This window comes from Macrotis lagotis, chromosome 5 (assembly GCF_037893015.1).
Source record: "Macrotis lagotis isolate mMagLag1 chromosome 5, bilby.v1.9.chrom.fasta, whole genome shotgun sequence".
Lineage (NCBI taxonomy): Eukaryota > Metazoa > Chordata > Mammalia > Peramelemorphia > Peramelidae > Macrotis > Macrotis lagotis.
Window position 1 is genome coordinate 70843299 of NC_133662.1, and position 20488 is coordinate 70863786.

Genomic DNA, 20488 nt, shown 5'->3' on the forward strand with positions numbered 1-20488 from the left:
TCAGGGTAAGAAACTTCTTTGATGTAGAGTTTGGTTGTTATAACAAAACAGCTTTCAGTATTGACTGTTTTGTTCTTACTTTTTGTACTTATATTTTGGATTATTTTTCCTTTCTCATCTTCATTTCCTTTTAATTCATATGAGCTTTGCAGTCCTTCTCTATACTCATAATTTCTAATAGCAAAGTAATATTCCAAAGCATTCATGCTCCACAGGTTGTTGAGTCATTCCCCAGGTGTGAACCTAATTATTTGCTACTAGAAATGGTGCTATTATAAATATTTAGATATTTATAGTACCTTTCTTTTTAGCATTTACCTCCTTGCCTTGATCTAGGTTCTCTGAGTCAAAGTGTTATTATGTACATTTTCATTATTTTCTTTGCATAATTCTAAAGTGCTTTCCTGAATAGTTGAACAAGTTGATAGGTCGACTAAGTTTATATCTGCCATTCTATAACCCCTCTAACGATGAGTGTTCCTCTTCTTTGTCTTTGCCAATTTTCTGGGTCTGAGGTGAAATTTGTTACTTGCCTTCTTTTTTCTTATTATTAGTGACTTTGATCATGGTTGTTAATAATTTTCAGTATTGTTAAGATACAGATAACTCCTTCCCTCTTGGGGCTGAGAGTTAAGATAGGTGAATGAATAATTTTATTAAAGGTATAAAAATTAAGTTTGCCTTCACTTAAAGGTCCATTCACTTCAGCATCTAATTATAATCTGCAGGTGATCCTGTCTTGTAGAAGGCTATTTCAGTAGAGTATGTTTGATTCAAGATGGCTGGATAGGCTTCCCCCTGAAGACTGGTATATCTGTTGTCCAACTACCATCCTACTTGAATTTAGAGTCTGAGTTTCATCCTACCCTTGGTAATTACTCTCTGTGTTACTTTGGGTAAGTTGTTTTACTTCTCAGTTTCCTGTTCTTTGCAGTGCAAATTTAGTTTAGATCAGGGGTTCTTAATTTGGGATCTGTCAGATTGTTTTAAAGTATTTTGATAACTATATTTCAGTATAATTGTTTTTCTTTGTAACCTTATTTTGTTTTTATTTTATATACTTTATGCACTTAAAAACATTTTTTGGGAAAGCTGGATAGCACAGTGAGTTGAGCTCTGACCCTGGAGTCCTGGTGACCCCCGAGCTCAAATCTGGTCTCAGAAGCTGATACTGTGTGACCTTGGGCAAGTCACTTAATCCCATGGCTTGCAAAAATCAATAAAAAACCAAACTAACCAACAACAATAACAACATACATACACACACACACACACACACACACACACACACACACACACACACCTCCATTACTTATTGAGAAGGGTTCCACTGATTTTATCAGGCTGCCAAAGAGGATCCATGATCCCTGATCTAGATGACCTAAGTTCCTTCAGGCTCTAATTAGATTTGTGGTCATAACCAGCTTGGCAAAATGTCGCACATTTGGGTCCCAGTCATCCTCAGTGAACACAAGTTATAAAGACATTGCTATCTTTCCATTGAAGAAAATAAATATGCAGTCGAAGTCATAGTGAAGATAATGATAATAGTTCACATTTATACATTTCCCTTAAGTTTATAAGAGGTAGGTGGAAAAAAATATATATATATATATATAGTAGATAGAATGCTGAACTTGAAGTCTAGAAGATCTGCATTCAGCTCCTTTCGATCCACTAGCTATGTGACTTGGGTGAGAATTGAAGGAGGTAATGAGGAGAGAAGAGAATATCTAGGAGGAGAGAGGGAAGTGTATCTATGTGTGTGTGTGTGTGTGTGTGTGTGTATTTGAGAGACAGAGAAAGAAATACTGGTTGTGAAACTACAGGAATTCTAAAGAGATGAAGGAGATAGCTATTAAGTCAAAGCATTGTCTAGAAGGCCATCCTTGAGAGTCATTATAGAATGAGGTATTTTTGCTAAAGGAGTCAAGGAGCAAAAACAGGACTTCAGTAAATTTATGATTATCTGCCTTCATGGTAAAGTAAGCTCCAAATAGACCTGAAGCCTAAGAGACAGAATTATTGATGAGACCATAAAAGTCTCTTCCTATATTCTGGATTATGGTTGTGGTGATCCAGTTCAAGGAATACTTAGATGTCAAAGAACTTTTTTTACCATTAAATTTACTTTTGTTAGGGTCCTAGAATTAGATTAGACTAGCCTACTCCAGGATCAAAGTCTAGAGGAAAAAAAGGCTTTGACAGGAACGTTAGTCTTGGTTTTAAACTATATTAGATTTAGGACCAGGATGAACAGATAAGAAATCAATAACTTTTTAAGTTTTTTTTTATTATTTAGCAAAGTCATTTAAAAGATTTCAAAAGAAGGATTATGAGCTGTTTTCAAAGAACAAGTGAACAGAGAAGAACATCTAGATTCTCTGCTATAGGTCACAGCTTATGGTGAGCATCCTATCTGTAGAGAAAGTGAGACCATTTAAGATATTTAGCTCGTGGTACACCATACTTGGCCAAAGAATTGCCAAGATATTTTGAAAATATTTCAGAAAAAGAGCAGTTTTTAATCTTAGTGCAAATGTTTATTCATGAGTTCTTTCATGTTCTGTCACTGATTACTTAAATTTGTTATTTAGGGAAAATTGGAAAATTTCTAATATTCTATTTCTTTGTCAGAATCAATTGCTTGTCTTTCCATTCTATAGTACATTCTCTTTTCTCTCTCAGGCTTTGCTTATACCCTTCTAGATTTTTCCATGTGTGTTAAAACCCTAAGGATGCAATTTTTTCAATTTAGGCTATTTTCCAACTATATCAAAATACCTGAAACTCCATTGCTGTCACATTAGCCAAGATGGATTTTTTTTATGAAACTTACGATTGGTATGTTCTCTTTCAAATCTGGTTTTTCTCCAGTGGGGTATTGGCCAATTGGTCATGTGTATGAAGGTCACACTAGTGAATAATGTTTATTAAGCAAATACCAAAACATTTCTTAGCTTGTGATGATTTGTGAGATGTTTTTGACTAGCTGGCTAATATAACAATTTGGGTAGATAGATGAAAAACTATTTCAAAAAGCATTTAAGCTCATTCATTTGGGTGGGAGTTTAAAGTTGATTAATGATTGGCTTGTTATAAGAATATTTTTTCATTACTCTTATTAACAAAACATAAGTAATAATATTAAATACACCAGTTTAAATTGTGCATCAATTTCAATTTTAAGGAGGTATTAGTAAATCAGATTTAGATGAATCATTTGCTTTGTACAAGCTTTCTTTAGCTATATGTATCATTCAGGTGATACGTTGACCATTATGAAAGAACATTAATATATTCATCTACTTGTAATTATAATTACCCAATTGGCATCTAAAAAACCACATCAAGTTTTTATTTTTTAGTGAAACAGTGGAAAAAATATCTTACTCAAGGTATTAATAAAAAAAAGCTGTTTTTACTTTTCTGATATCATTATTGTGCTTTCAGACATATTCAAACTTAACAGTCATCCTTTATCATTTTCTTTTGGAATGACAGCATAATAGTTTTTCTGCATGGATTGTATTAAAAATCTTTACAGACTAGGTTCACTAAAACATATGTTAAGCTTTTGGACTGCTAACTGTAGTGCCAGGTTTTTTAAAAAAGGTGTACTTTACTTTGGGAATTTTTCCTCATTGATTCTTTTTATTAATACTGCATTAAAAACATCATTAATTTAGATTCTATTAGTTTATCACTTTATCGTATCAGATTATTTGAATCTTACTTTTTACTAAGAAATAATTATCACTTAAACTGGATCAAATGGGTGTAAATTGTTAATATAGTTAAGAGGACCAAATATTTGAAGGAATTTTAGTACTTTGTTGCTTTAAAATATTGAGGCATATAAATATGGTTATTAAAATATCTTAAACAAAACAAGTTATACATTTCCTTAAATCAATTTCAGTACTAAGCACTATATCTCAGACTAGAGCTAAAGTCTTCTGACTTCTAGTCCTTTGTTCTTTTTAACTAACGAACTTGTTACTTTTTTACTGTAAAAAATTGACTATGCTATTTAATTGCTATTTATTGTTAACTTTTACTGTCCCTAGGAAAATCCTATCCAGACAGGTCACTTGAAGTGAATCTCACTTTTATCTTTAAAAATTATATGATTATGAGTGGAATTTGAAGAACAATTTATATAATAACACTGTAAAAATACCTTAAGAAATCAGATCAGCACAATAATCAATCTGCATTCTAGAGAACTTGTAATGTAATAGCCATTCACCTAAGACAGTGGTGATGACTGAGGTGTAAATTGAAACAACCATTTTTTGACCATGGTTAATGTATTAATCTGTTTTCTTGACTTTGAATATTTTATATAGGGTTTTTTCCCTTAGTGGGGGAAGGTGGGATGGAGAGAAAGTGGATTTTTGTTCATTAAAGAATAAAATTAAAACATATTCTTGGGGCGACTAGGTGGTGCCTATTCCAGTGGATAGAGCACTGGCCCTGGAGTCAGGAGTACTTGAGTTCAAATCTGGCCTCAGACACTTAATAGTTACCTAGCCATGTGGTCTTGGGCAAGCCACTTAACCCCATTGCCTTGAAAAAAAAAACAACTAAAAAAAAAACTCCTTATATTCTTTATACTAACCCTAAAATAATTTTCTAGCAATTGCTCTTTCAGTGATGACTTGCTATAATTCTACTATTAACTTGAAAGCAAAGTTTTAGTTAGAGAGGTAGTATTCAACTTATTCATTTATTATTTGATTGTCTCAGAATAACTTTGGTTTTATTGAACACTATAGCTAATGTTATATGTGGTGTCATGTAAACAAATGAATTATTATTTTATAATTATTATTACTTCTCTGTGGGTTGGAATTTCATTACCCTAGCATTCACAAATTGTGTGTTGAAGTAGTTTATCAGTTTAAGGGGAGCGTCATTGGAACACATCCAAATTACATGATTTCTCACTTCATTCTACAGGAAGTATCCAAAACTATGCTTGGGTAGATGAGGATAGGAAAAGAAAAGGGAAAGGAAAAAAAGAGAAATCTAATTGTATCTCTCCCCTCCACAATTACAAAACTGCACACCTTCTGCTTTTGGTAAAATATTTGATCTGACATTAAATAGATTTATAAAAAACAAATGGAGATTGATATTAAAAGAGAATTTTCAGCAGAAATGTTGAGGAATGAAGAATGCAAAGATAGTGAACAAATGATAATTACCATTATTGTCAGATATATGTTTGTATTCAAGTCCTGAAATATTATGATTTGGTTTTGGTAATATATTTTTGCAACAACTTTTTTCTTAATATTATTCTTTTAAGAATGATATTTCTGCATTTTAATATGAGTATGAATAGGTAGATTTTTCTAGATAATTAAGTAATTTCCTTATCTGAATATCTTAATGCTGAATAATTTACCCCATCTGAAATAACACTTTCTATACTGTTCTTAGAAATGAAGCACTTCAGAATATAACATTCTGGTTCTTCATATTTCTTAGTTCTTCTGAGCTGCAGTCATATCTATAGAATTCTTCCTGTAATTGTATCCATATTTATAAATTGGAAATATGAAGTTATCTTTTTACCTGATTCTGACAGTACTTTTCTCACTGTGCCCATTCCCTGATTAGGCAGGCATGGGGGAAGCTGGATAAAAAACACTGAAAAATTTAACTCATAAGACAGATATGATATTGCCAGATAAAGGATTATATAAAAGCATGCATGAGAGAGTGTTATGATGAGTTTTTGTTGCATGATTTTCCTCTTGGCCAGTACAACCATAAAAATTAATTGCTGGACATTTTAAATTGTTCCTGTAAAAGTTATGCTTTTCCCCATCTGTTTGAGATCCAAATAACCATGTAGTAGAACAATATCATCCAATCATTTGGAATCTCCTGGCCTTGAAAATGACTGTCCTTGGAAGATACCTTACAAACAATTTCAGAATGTATCAGTTCATAATTATGTATTTATTAAATATCTGTGATGTGTTTAACCTAGTGCTAGGTACACTCCATACTCTGCAGATTTGTTTCCAAAAATAATTCAAAATGCTACCTGTTATGCTTTAGTTAGACCTTGAATGATTTTTAGCTTACCATAGAAAATATTGTTTTTCTGTTTTCCATTAATGACATTTTAAGATTACAGAGCTACTTTTGTTAAATCTTAAGATTCCTATTATGTTAAGACTCCCTTGATTGTAGACTTCCTGAATAGATGAAGCCTGAAAAAGATTTAGCTAGGAATCTTTAATTCATAATATTAATATCTGCCTTTTTAAAAAGTGACCTTGTTTAAGATGAGGTTGTCTTTGTGATTTTTTTCTTTAAACATACATCTTCAGTATTATAAAAATACTTTTATTAATTAGTAATTTTAATTTTGTGCTTATAGTTTGCATCTAATATAATTATTATTTATTAAAAAGACTAAGTAGAAATATACTGAAGTTAGAGCTTTCATTGATTAAATTCAGTTCACAGAGTTTTTAGTTTATTAGTGTTCGGTAATTGAGTAGATAAAATATTTTGAGTCTTATTTGTAACATAAAAAGTGAACCAGTTAGAATTTCTAACACAGTTACTGACCCTTTCTCTGTTCTTCTCCTAGCTATACATAATTCATATCTTAAAAAACTATTTTAGGACAGGAAATGATGCAAAATGTACTTTAATTTGAATATGCATGTTTCTTAGGCATAAAACTTTATTATAAAATTTAAGAAAGATACAATGAGTATATAGTTGAAAAAATCACTGGTTACTTTTCTTTTTAACCACATAACATAACTCAATTCTTGCCATTAATGTCAGTTAAATTTTTCATACCATCTTGTTCTATGGTATATGTTATATATCTTTTTGAACTACTGTATCATTCATTTGCAGTGATTGTATCAGATGTGATATTTTTATATTTAAATTCAGTGGCAATGTACTCATTCTTTATATTTATCAACAGATGCCTAACTACCCTTCCCCCCAATAAAAACTCAAACATCCTAACAACCTAGAAACCCATCAACTTAATCTGTAGTTTTTCCCCTTATTTTCCATTATTTCCAGTATTCTAAATTTGAGCCTTTTTCTTTGTAACCTTTTTCCACTGTAGCTTTTCTATATTATATTGGTACTTTCCTTCTCATCTAGTTAGTTTTTTCTTAAAATTTGAATATTTAAATATACAAACATAGCAGTTTCTTTTTTCTACTACTGCAATAAAAAAGGAAAATTGGCAGAGAGCTATAGGAAAATGTTTAACAGCAACAGCCTAAGCTGAAAATGGTTTGTTATCTTTCACAAAAATGTTGGGTTATTAGTGAAGTTACAGAATCATGTTTTGTCAATATATAACGTCATTTAGAAAAAGTGTTTTTTTGTTTCAGATAGTGTCAAAATAGATTGCCATCATAAGAAAGGCCATTCAACATATTTTCAGCTTTCAGTCTTGAGTTATACATATAACAACTCAAAGCTCTTGTAAATCTATAACATCACTAAGTTGGAAAAAATACCAGCTCTTGGAAACTGAATTTTTTGTCTCTCTTTTTCAGTCTGTGGCCAAAACTGGGCGACTCATGATCAGTCATGAGGCTCCATTGACAGGAGGCTTTGCATCGGAGATCAGTTCTACAGTTCAGGTAGAATAACTTCTTTTCTTCTTTTCTTTTCTTTTCTTTTCTTTTCCTTTTCTTTTCCTTTTCTTTTCTTTTCTTTTCTTTTCTTTTCTTTTCTTTTCTTTTCTTTTCTTCTTTTTTCTCTTTTCTTCTCTTTTCTTCTGTTCTCTTCTCTTTTTTCTTTTATTTCTCTTTCATTTGTTTTTTCTTCTTTTGCATATGTTTTAATATTTTATAAATTCTTCTGTGTCAGAGGAAAAACTACTTATTACAACATACAAAGGTAATACTTTATTGAACTTCATGTTTTCTGTCTGTCTTTGTTGTCTTATTAGTTAATGGTGTAATTATATCCTCTGGGAAAGGATTTGTGTAAAAATAAGGGCTGTTAAATGTATGTAGAGGAAAGTTTGAAATCAGTTCAATAAACCATATTCTGGAGTATGTAAAATGATATTTGAATAAGCTATATGCAGAATTTTGCAAGTCTTCTCAATTTGAATTTGATTTGAATTTAATGAAACAAAAGCTGACTATGAAATGATTCTTTTTCAAGTTAGTCTTAAATGTTTTTAGATTACAACTTGTAATAAATTACTTTGTCAAAAAGTCAGTCTTCTAAAGACATTGTATAACTAAATTATTTTATGGTACTGGCATCTATAGCAGAATAGTTGAAGGGCTTATGTAAAGATTTAAATTTTAAAATAGTCACTCAAAAATGTTTGTCCTGCTACATAAAAAAATATTCCTCTCTGTATCACTTCCAGTTGTTAGATAGTTTGTTTAATGCCTTTATTCACATTTTTATGCCATATCATGAAGTAGATAGTTTAAAAAGTTTATATATTGAAAGCAAATTTTTAATGCAAAAATGCCTCCCTGGAATGAAATATTCACTGTTAAAAGTGCACTATTCTTTGGTCATATTGAGAATTTTTCTTAATTTATAAATTATTTTATATGAATTTTCATAATAAACTTTAAGCTAACTTTTAAAATTTAGTTTTTAATTCATTTTAATAGTAGTAGTAATTCCATTTTATTACAAATGGAAAGTATAGGCATTAATCATAACCCTTCTCAGAAAGTAAAAAATTTGCTATTGAGTAACATTTATTCAGTATTTAATACTACCTATAAAAATGATTAATTTTTTAAAAGATTAACTGCTAAAATTTTAGTTTGGTATAAAGCATAATAAAGTAATTTCAGGTGTTGATTAGGTTAAATAGAATTATTTAAAAAGTGACATTAATGAAAAATTGAAATATTTTCATGTTTTTTGAAAGAATGAGATTAATCATCTGTTAACTATAAATTAAAATTAACAGAATATTATTGCTATTTATAATTTATCTGAGCTTCATCAATGCAAGAACATATAATGAATGGTACCACACAAAATTTAGTAAAAGCTGACTTTGAGATTCCTTAATGTCAGTTTTTTTATTTCTTTCTCTTTCATCCTCTTTCTGAGACTGAGTTTCCCTCAGGATGCAAATGCAATGGCCTTTCCTGCACTCAACCTTGTCAATTGATCAATCTAAAACCTTGATCCTGACTCTTCTTCCTATTGTTGGTCAGTTTACCTCTTAGGAATCCTGGTTCCCCCCCCCCCCCCCCCCCCCGTTCCTAGAGGATTTCATAATGTATGCACAAGCAATTGACTTCTGCCATTTGTTTAGGAGACATTTTATTAGGAGACATTAATTTTCTTCTTTGCATCATCAGTAGTATGCATTTTAAAGGTTTTTTTTTTCTCAGCTTGTCCAGTTTTCCATTGTCCTTTTATAGAAGTTGTATGTTGCTAAAGGTTCTTAAAGGTTGATCACTAAGGTCAAGGTCATGTGATAGGAGAGCTGGAAAAAAGAAATTGAACTTTGTTTTCCCAAGAATGTGTTCAATTTGCTCTTTCTCACATAAAGTATTGATATTTGTCTAAATCTGAACTTCACTTGACTGCTTTATAAATTTGACCACCAAATGCTTTGTTTTATATATTGTTAAATTGTCATTACATTTTCTTAAACAACAAAAAAGGGGGTTAGAGTAGTGGTGGGGGATAGAGCAAAGTGAATGGAAAAAGATTGGAAAATAAAACTGTGAATTATGCTTCTAGCTGTGCCTTTAATGTATTGTCCCATTTAAGGCACAGTAAATTTTATGTGTGTTGCACATACCTGTCCAGTTTCTTTCTTTAGGAAATGTCAGAATAGAGTGATTGGATTTCTGGATCAGTCGTTTAATTTATTCTCTTTTAGTTTTTTTGTATTAAAAAAGCTTCAATTGAACAATCATGAATTTATTTCAGTTATTTACAAATAAGACATTGATAGGATAGACAAGCACATCTAATCCCTATCTTAAAGAACTTAGAAAATTGAATTAATTGAATTTTAATTTTCTTATAGTAAGAAAATTAAACATTTACAAAATAAAACCTAAATGAATTATGCAAAAATGAAGAGCTTAAATATGGTATCACGGAATGTGGAGGAATTGAATTTTAATGAAAAATTAAAGCAGTTCAGTATTCACAAATATGTCCCTACCTGTTAATGAAAAAATGTGTGCAGTGATAATGGGGATAAAATGATTTTTACTGGGATTATGCAGTGAGATGACAGTGCTATTATATTTGATGTTAATGTTTTGTTGTGTTTTGAAGTGATCTACAAATGGGAAGTATTGAATTTGTAAAAAAAACATTGAAAGATTATTGGCAGTCTTTTGATTTTTAAATCTGTGACATAAATTAAGAATGCCTTACATTGTTGTAACTGTAATCACTTAACAATTCTCAATTGTAGTTGTTTTCTTAAGCTGAAATAATAAACTATATTATGTTTGTTGGATGCCAGATTTTCCCTTTAAAAATTTTTTTTATAAAGTAATATTATTTTCTCCTGGTGCCTAATTTTTGATAATCTAAGGAAACTCCATTGTTCTAATTTTTTTAAAAATCTTGCTGAATTGAGAAACCTTAAAGACATTGTATCATTGTATTAGTTTCCAATTTAGTGTAATTAAAACAAATTGTGTGTTATAGATTAAAATACTAGCTTAAATATTTTTCTGATTGTATCAACAATTGGAAAATATATCTGACAATGTACAGCCAGAAAATATTTGCTAATATGATTTTTGTGGGTTTCTAATCTCTCTTAAATCACACAGCATGGTGAATACAGAACCTCCTTGAGAGCCAGGAAGAATTGGGTTCAAGTTTCACATCAGAATATATTATACTACTTTTCAGGATCCTAGGAAATTCTCATTCTCATTCTCTCTCTCTCTCTCTCTCTCTCTCTCTCTCTCTCTCTCTCTCTCTCTCTCTCTCTCTATATATATATATATATATATATATATACACATACACATACATACATTAAAGAATGTTGTTGATTTACATTTGTAGAAGAAATTTCCTCACCTGAGAGTTCCCTAAAACCATTGTAATCATAAGTCAACTCTTCATCTCTACTGTCATTAAGTCAATAATATGATCACAAAAAATCAAAAAGTGATCATGAACATTAGATAAAATAATGATTATTTTTGAAATTACTAAACAAAAGAAACACCAAAAAATTCTTCCCAAATAAACAAGATTAGACTGAATATTAACATAATAGAACTGTTTCTATTCAAGTAGGAAAATATGCTTTGTAAAATTGAATTAGTTTAGTATGGTTTGTTGTATGCAGGAAATATAACCAAAAATATCAGTATTTTTAGTATTTTGTTAAAATGTTGTTTAATCAAATTTTTGTTCTGGATTTATAATTTCTGTGATGTGGATACCTCTCAGAAAGCAAATTTTCACCAGTGATGCAGGGTAGTTCATCTACAATTTATATGACTTGCCCACATTCATACTGCTGGGTATTTTGAATTCCGTGGTGAGTAACTTGTACACTTATGCATGCTGTCTGCCCTATCTAGTCATATGGAGAGACTGAAAGGTATAATCGATAGGGTACTGGACTTGAAGTTATAATGATCTGTGTTCAAATACTTCTTCAAATTTCCTCACAGTATATGTGACTTAGGCAAGCACCAAATCACTTTGTTCCTCAGTTTCTACATTGTAAAATTTTACTATTATAATTAGTGATATCTAGGTTTCCTTCCACTTCTAAAGTAATTATCCTATCATCTTATGTAAAAGATAAATCTTCCCTTTTTAAATGGCTATGGATACATAGTGCTTATAGGTAGAAAAATGATCAAGGTATTATGAGGATTTTTCATTTTTATGTATTAAAGTTATTAAAATCTCATATAATGAACTGCAAACATAGAGGTTTTATTTAATGAAAATTAAATATTTTAAATTATTATTATTCAAATTAGTTGGAGTTCATTTGAAGTGAGGAGGATTGTCAGACTTATGTGTATTTGACCCCTCTTTTGGGAAAAATTTGTTAGTTTCAGATTCAAAGCTTGCTATCTCTTCTCATCTAAAATTTTAATCTCCATTTGTTTTCACTTTTTGGGGGGATAAATTTTTCTTCCTGTTTTCCATTTGCAGTTACTAAAATAAAAATATACTTCTCTTAAGTGATAATTGGACCTCATTCATTTGAAGAAGTTGAAAGAACATGACTGATAGATGTTACTATTGAGCAAAACAGGGTTATTTTTATGTTGATTTATTTATTGCCTTGGTATAATCACAGATCTTTTCAACATTTAAAAATATTATTTTATCAATAATAATTCTGAAATTATTTAATATTTTAAAATAATACACATAAATGTACATATTTAAATCATAATATGAAGCACAGTTCTTAGCATACATAAATTTAATATGGTATATTGCTTTAAGAACAGTAAAAATTTATCTTTATTATTCATTTGTAACATATATTCCCATAATGAAGAAATAAATTATTAGTCTGATTGGATTTTACTTTTGACAGAAAAACACACAAGAGAAGTAAAATCCCCCCCCGCCCCCCGTCTTCTGGATTTAGTACTCAATAAGAATGCCAAAAATCTTGGGGATTGTGGTTGGCTTAAAGATTTGGGTTTTTTTTTTTGTTTTTTTTTTTACACATGGAAGCAATAAGGCTGCAATAAAGAGTCCAGTTGGAGGCCATGGTAAGTTTCCATACTATTGTTCCATCCTTTCTGTGAGGTCTCAACTAGACTAAAAAGTCAGGAATTGAAAAATATACATACATATATATATATATATATATATATATATATTTAAAGGGATTGTAAACTACAATAATCTGAAAAGATAAGAAATTATGTGAAAGGAAGACTTTTATGTCTTTTAATGAAAGAGTTATGCCTTTCTTGCATACAAGTTGTAGCTTTTTGTAGGAGTATTCTAGCATATAAATTCTTTATGACTTTCAAAATTAAAATATGTACATTGACAAATTGATAGCAATGAAAGGTCAAAATCTCAGAGAATAGAGTTTTTGAATTCATGGAAAATTATTGTAATTAAAAAATTTTAAAGCTAATATGTTGGAAAATTGAGATGTAGTGCAAAAACATGCTTAAGCAATAATGTAGTGATTGCATGAGCAGTTTTATGTTCTGATTTGCTTTAGATAACGTAGTACATTAGAAAAAATACAACATAGTGTATATATTAATAATTCAATGGAATTGTAACAGATATAAGTAGTGATACTTTCACTTTTTTAGGTAAGGCATGTACTGATTAGAAATGGGATCACTTAAAAAATAATAATCTTGAAGACTATAAAATAGAAGTAATTCCTTTAGTCAATATTTAAATTTACTTGATAACAGATTGATGAAATCCCTTTACATGTATAAAAAAGTAAATAAAGAGATTCAGCAACAAGTTTATTAAGTAGCCACTACAGTTATAATCTTAATGATAGTCTGCACAGATTTGGAGTAGATTACTTCACTAGTTTATATCTTCCTCACCTCTCTTTGGGAGTTACGCCAAAATACATAGGAAAATAATATCATCCAAAAGCATACTTTTAAATAAAAAAACATTTCCTTATGTAAGCAATGTTACAAGCCTACTCTAAGACTATAAAACTTGCTATCATTTTGAAAATTGATTTTTAAAAAAGTTATGATACATTATGTGTAACATTGTAATTATTCCTGATAAATATTTATAATTGCATTTTAAACAAATAATACTTATTAGCTCCGGATTCCTATCTTTTTTATCACCTTTCAACTAGCTTTACCTTATTTCCCCATGGACACCTGACAGCTATCATGCCCCGAGGTAGCCTTAAAACCTGTTGCTCCTTTTAACTTTATTTTTGCATTTGTGCCACTGTTCACTCAGTCTTCCATATTTAAAATCTTGGCACTTTTTTCTCTCTTTTGGTATGTAATATGCCAAGTTATTACTATTTACTCTATTACAATTCTCAATTCAATAAGCACCTAATAGATGCCTACTATGTGACAGATTTTTTTTAAAGATTTATTTTGTTTTAGAATTTTTCGCCCTAATCTTACTTCCATCCCCCCCACTCCCCACAGAAGGCAATTTGTCAGTCTTTACATTGTTTCCATGGTATACATTGATCCAAACTGAATGTGATGAGAGAGAAATCATATCCTTAAGGGAAAAACATAAAGTATAAGAGATAGCAAGATCAGACAATAAGATAATCAGTCTTTTTTCTAAATTAAAGGTAATAGTCCTTGGTCTTTGTTCAAACTCCACAGTTCTTTCACTGGTTATAGATGGTATTTTCCATTGCAGACAGCCCCAAATTGTCCCCGATTGTTGCACTGATGGAATGAGCTAGTTCCATCAAGGTTGATCATTGCCCCCATGTTGCCGTTAGGGTATACAGTGTTTTTCTGGTTCTGCTCATCTCACCCAGCATCAGTTCATGCAAATCCCTCCAGGCTTCCCTGAATTCCCATCCTCCTGGTTTCTAATAGAACAGTAGTGTTCCATGATATATATATATATATATATATATATATATATATATATATATATATATATATATATATATAAATACACACACACACACACACACACACACACAAAGCACAGTTTGCTAAGCCATTCCCCAATTGAAGGACATTTACTTGATTTCCAATTCTGTACCACCAAAAACAGGGCTGCTATGAATATTTTTGTTCAAGTGATGTTTTTACCCTTTCTTGTCATCTCTTCAGGGTATAGACCCAGTAGTGGTATTGCTGGATCAAAGGGTATGTACATTTTGTTGCCCTTTGGGTGTAGTTCCAAATTTCTCTCCAGAAATGTTGGGTGAGTTCATAGCTTCACCAACCATGTAATAGTGTGTGACAGATTTTTTTTAAAAAACTTTCTTTTTTTTAGCCTTCTAAGGTATCCTTTATTTAAATATCAAGTAAATTTTGGTTTCTAAACATTTTTAAATTGCTTTAGATGGTATTCTTTTTATTTTATTTTTAAAATTTTCCCCTTCTAGCCATATGCAAAAGCAAGTTTCAACGTTTACTTCAAAAAACCTTGAGTTTCATATTCTCTCTCTTCCTCCCATTCTGCTCCCTCTACTCCCCATCCCCCACCCTCGCCCCCAGTGAGTAAGCAAATTATTTGGTGTAGGTTAAAATAATGTCATGAAAAACATTACTACAATAATCATGCTGTAAAAGTAAACATACCTCCCCCCACTCCCCGCCACACATACAAGAAAAATAAAGTGAGAGAAAATGTATGCATCAATCTTTATTCAGGCACCAGTAGATATAGTAAGGTTTCACTTGTAGACATTTTGTCATTTCTTTCTTCTTCTGAAATGGTGTTTTTATTGGCCTTATCAGAATAGTAGTTTTTTAGGATTAGTTTTTTCCCCATCATTTTCATAATTGGATTTTCTCCTGGGGCAAAGAAGGCACAGTCTAAACTCCTTGTGCTGAGACTGGGAAGGCTAGTCCTTGACTTTCCTCTCTGGCATTTCAGCTACTAGAGATTTGTTCCCTGTTTTCAGGTAGCCCAACCCAATCCTGCCTGTTATACCAGAGTTCCTGGTCTCAAATTTTGTCTTCTGAGCTTGGTTGGGGACCCTTACTGCTGACATGCTGCAGTGTTAGCCTACTGAGCCAGGACCTGAATTGTGCTGTATCTAAGAGCCTCCCACTGACTTCCCAGCTTTCCTGATTATGCTGGTCTACACTCTCCTTTTATTCCTGTAAAGCAGATCTTTTCTGGAGTTGCATTAGAATATCTTGAATTGAGACCTTGTTTCACTTGGATTTTTGTGGGTTTTATTGTTTTATGGTCTCTTTAGAGGCTTTATTTAGAGTTGTTTGGGGGCAAACTCTAGGAGCTTCCTAGCTTCATTCTGCCATCTTGGCTCTGCCTCTAGAAGTTTGATCATATTATTCTTAATAATCAAAACTTTTCACTGGTTCCCTTTTCCCTATAGAATAGTTCTGTCTCTCTAGCCTGAAGTTCTTAGATCCTGGACTTAAGTCAGATTGGATGCCTTGTTGTCCCATATGTATAATCTGTACTATACTGCATCCTTATACTTTGTTCCATATTATATTTTTTTCTACCTACTTTAAAATCCATCAACATTTTTTTCCTCCTTTATAAGTCTTCCTCAGTCTTGAGAATGATTTTACCTCTTTGCATTTCTTACACACTTTTCATATATATTATTTTTTTTGTTGTAATCATCTAGTTATGTTATTTGTCTGACCAAACTATAAACTCATTGATGGCAAGGACTGCATTTTGATTATAGTGGTTTCCAAATTGAAACTCAGCAGTCTCTAAAAGTTTTTAACCTTTTACTTCTACCGAATTGTCAGTGTTTGTTTTTTATCTCCTCCACTACCTGGTACAGGTCCATGTACACAATATGCACTTGGTAAATGTATGGTGAATAGTCGAATTCTTTGTGGAAACAATTAATTACCAAAACTTTGATTATGCTTTAACAGTTTTCCTACCCTGTAATAGAAATAGAGAATTGATATTTTTCATTATTCAGAAGTCATTCTAAAGTGAATAAATTATTCCGCTCCTACTGTGCTTTATCACAGTGTGCTGCACTTATAACACATAAATACTTCTCCCCATTTGGACAAATAAAGAATCAATTCCTGGGAAGACCCATGGAGCAAGGCATGTAGTTTCCTTCTTCCTCTCGACCCCCCCCACAAAAAGTCTCAAACTAGTGACAACTTATATTTTCTTTTGCTTATCCTTTTTCAGAGATTGTTCCCCAGGAAGCACTTGTAATTGGCACATAATTTAGAAATCATAATTTTTGAATTGGCATGTATTCCATTTTTAAAAATTCCCTAGGAGATCTCACCAATAAGTAGAAATGGGGTTTTAGATCAAGGAACATCTAATCCTATGTTAGGTAATTCTATTCCTTTCAATTATTCCCTGATTCAATTATGACTAATAGATAGTTCTTCCTTTGGGAAGAAATGGAGAGAAATGGTGTTAAATGACTTGCTTATGGTCACACAATTAGCAAATATCTGAAACCAGATTTGAACTTGGGACATCAGGACCAATCTTCTATACATTTCACCATCTAACTGTCCATTTTACCATTATATTCTGTAATTGAACAAAATATGTACCTTATAAAATCATAGTTTAGCATTTAGTGGTAGTATAATCTATAAAAGTTGCTGACCTTGGAAGCAGAAGATCTAGATTTGAATGCTACTCTGGAATTTACTGTTTAGGTAAAAATGTACAAGTCATTGTAGCTTTCTGAATCACAGTCTCTTCAGAAATAAAATGAGGAAATAGTATTTCTACTTCCTGCCTCATAAGATTCATAGGATCATAGACTTAATGTATAACCTAAAGCTCCTGATTTTACAGATGAGAGGACTGTAGTCAGGATTAGTTTTGCAACTTCCTCAAAGTTACACAAGAATTTGAACCTAAATCTTTTGAACTGAGAATCTGTCCTCTTTACATTGTACCACACTTTTTTATAGAGGAAAAGCTTTGTAAACATTAAAATGCTATATAGCTATAGTTATCCTTGCTAGTTGTCTATTGTTTATCAAAGGAATTTTGAAAACTTACTAGTAGCAAGGTCTTATATTAGCCCCTGCATACATTTTATTGATTATGATATTTTTTACTCTGATCATTAGGGACCTCTTTGATCTTTCCAACATCCATCCACAATAATTATAATCATTAATAATAACTTTCTTTTAGGTAGTGCTTTAAAGTTTTCAAATTCTCTTACATATATATTACTTCTTTAGCCCATGACAAATAATCCACAGGAACTCTTATTATTCCCATTTTTTCTTTAAAAAAAACTTGAGACACAGAGATTAAATGAAAAGCAAGAAATTTGCCTGAATAGTAAAACTTTTGAGACTAGATTCAAACTCTATATCTTATTGACTCCAGATCTAGCACTCCATTTATTGTGCCACCTAATTGCCACAAAAACCAAGTGATTTCCATTTCATCTTTATGTCTCTTTTAAAAAAATATTAGGTTAATAATGATTGTGAAATATTCCTGGGCTCTCTTTTTGCTTCCTTTCTTTAGTATCTCAGTCTACTTTTATTTCTTTTCTCCTTGTCTTCACTGTCCATTCTCTTTGCATAATCCCATTTCTCTTTTGTTCTACATAGTACCCTCAGCATATTCCAACAATAGAATGGATCCTCCCATGGTAACAAAATACATTCTACTGAAGCTAAAAGTATATTCCAACAATCACAAATTGCTTTAAATAAAGAAGATATTCCTTGATAAGCCACTTGAAAATGCCTTTGTATGAACTAGATATCTTTGGTCCTGAGGGGAGGGAAGAATAATCCTGTAATAATGAAATTATTATTATTTGAGAGTGGATTATATAATTTTTGAGAGAAAGGAGTATTGGAATTGTGATTTCATTGATTTAGGGAGAGTTCCTGAGCAAACTCAATTTATCATTGCCATTCGTTGCAACTCATAGTTGTAGATAGTTGTCTTGGTTATGGAAGGTCACACAACCAGATATAGCAGAGATTTGACTTGAACCCAAATCTTTTTTTTTTTTTTTTGGTAAGGCAAATGGGGTTAAGTGGCTTGCCCAAGGCCACACAGCTAGGTAATTATTAAGTGTCTGAGACTGGATTTGAACCCAGGTACTCCTGACTCCAGGGCCAGTGCTTTATCCATTATGCTACCTAGCCGCCCCTTGAACCCAAATCTTACCAACTTCCAGGCTAACTCTCTATCCACTTTACCTTGCCACTTTTCTCAGTTCTTAAATTAGTGAGGAGGCATTTTTCCCTCTTGTCTGATTTTAGAAACCTTATTGATAGTTGGTAATCTACAGAAGATAGAGAAGAAGGTAAAAATTGAATTGATTAAATGTTTGTCATCTATTATATGGAAAATATTATTCCATTATCTCCAGAAAAGAGATATAATTCCCTGTTCTCAGGATGTTTATACTCTAGTCATGGAAATGTGTGTGTGTGTGTGTATGTGTGTGTGTGTGTGTGTATAAATGGAATAATAATTTCTCTCATCTTGAATTGGAATAAACCTTAGGCATTATCTAGGGAATTCCTTTTTTTCTAGCATGAGAAAACAAGAGACCCAGAGAGTTCAAATGACTTGCCTAAGGCCTTAGAGGGATTATATAGTGAAGGTGCATTTTTCTTGACTTCAGGTCCAGTGTTTTTTTCCCCACTATACTACTTTTACTCTTTAAGGGTAATAGTTTGTATCAAGGACCATAGATTTCTACAGCTCTCATTTTGTAGATGAGGAAACTGAGACACATAGAGATTAAGTGAATTTCCAAAGGTCACACTTTGTTAGTGGTAGAATCAGATTTGTTCTCAGGTCCATTGACATTAAATTCAGTTTTCTTTTTGCTATTAATAGATTAGAACTTTACAGGAAACAAAATATCAGTACAAAAAAAAGATGGAAAATGATGTTCTTGAAGTCAAAAGAGGAATAAAAGAAAGCTAAATAGAAGATAAAATAAGGTATGGATGTTATCTCTAGATTTCAAATTTCAAGTGCTAATTACCTTAATTATTATCATATTTAATGAAATTGACTCATTCTAAAAAGTTGAATGCCCTCCAAAAAGGTATTTTAAAATATTTAGAAGTGGTTATGATTTAAAATAATCCTATTGTGAATATTTTTGAGGAAGAAATAATCACTCCTAAATTTATGCTTTATGTAAATATGAACTTTCATATTAAGGACTTGCTTTTAGCAAAGTATATCAATATTTTGTCCATAGTATATAAGCAGGTCCAAATATAAAATGCACTCCACATTTTCACTTGCCTGCCCTGAATATATAACCCTATGGTATCAGCAGAAATTAAATTGAACTAAAATAACTTGAACACATTTTGGCATGCATTTTCTTTTGCATTCATTCCTATAAATCCAGTCAAGACCACTAACAAGTGATGCTATCTAGAAATATCAAATCTAGTCAATTGATAGACCAAGGAAAATAAAATGAATATGCCTTAAAATACAAAGTTGCCCATTCTATTTAGTTCTGAGTTCCAATATACGTTTGGAGAAAGAGGCTTATCATGGGAGGGGGATTAATTTTTTGTTCATAGCTACCCTCGAATACTGTCTACTAATTTATAGATGAGTTACAGTCTGAGTTGATATGGAGAAGACCTAACTTGACAATTCCTCAATCTTAAAATACATCTAGAGAGTAGTAAGTTTTACATCATTGCAAAATATTGAATTAAGTAATATTATTGCTGGCTCACAATGATCTCTAGATTTTTAGTTACAGTGTGGTACTGGAAACATTTCTTTTCAATAACAATGTAGCATGATGTAGTCCTTATAAAGATGGTCTCAGGTCTCAGAATTAAGAAGATAGGTGTTTGTTTGA

At 31.3% G+C, this 20488-nt stretch overlaps 1 protein-coding gene across 1 annotated transcript in view; it reads left to right on the forward strand.

Moving 5' to 3' along the window:
- Positions 1 to 20488, forward strand: part of BCKDHB (branched chain keto acid dehydrogenase E1 subunit beta) — a 275861-nt gene that overhangs the window by 177469 nt on the left and 77904 nt on the right. Inside the window, 1 exon segment of the mRNA XM_074237385.1 lies at positions 7563 to 7649. Coding sequence (XP_074093486.1) covers positions 7563 to 7649 — 87 coding nt within the window.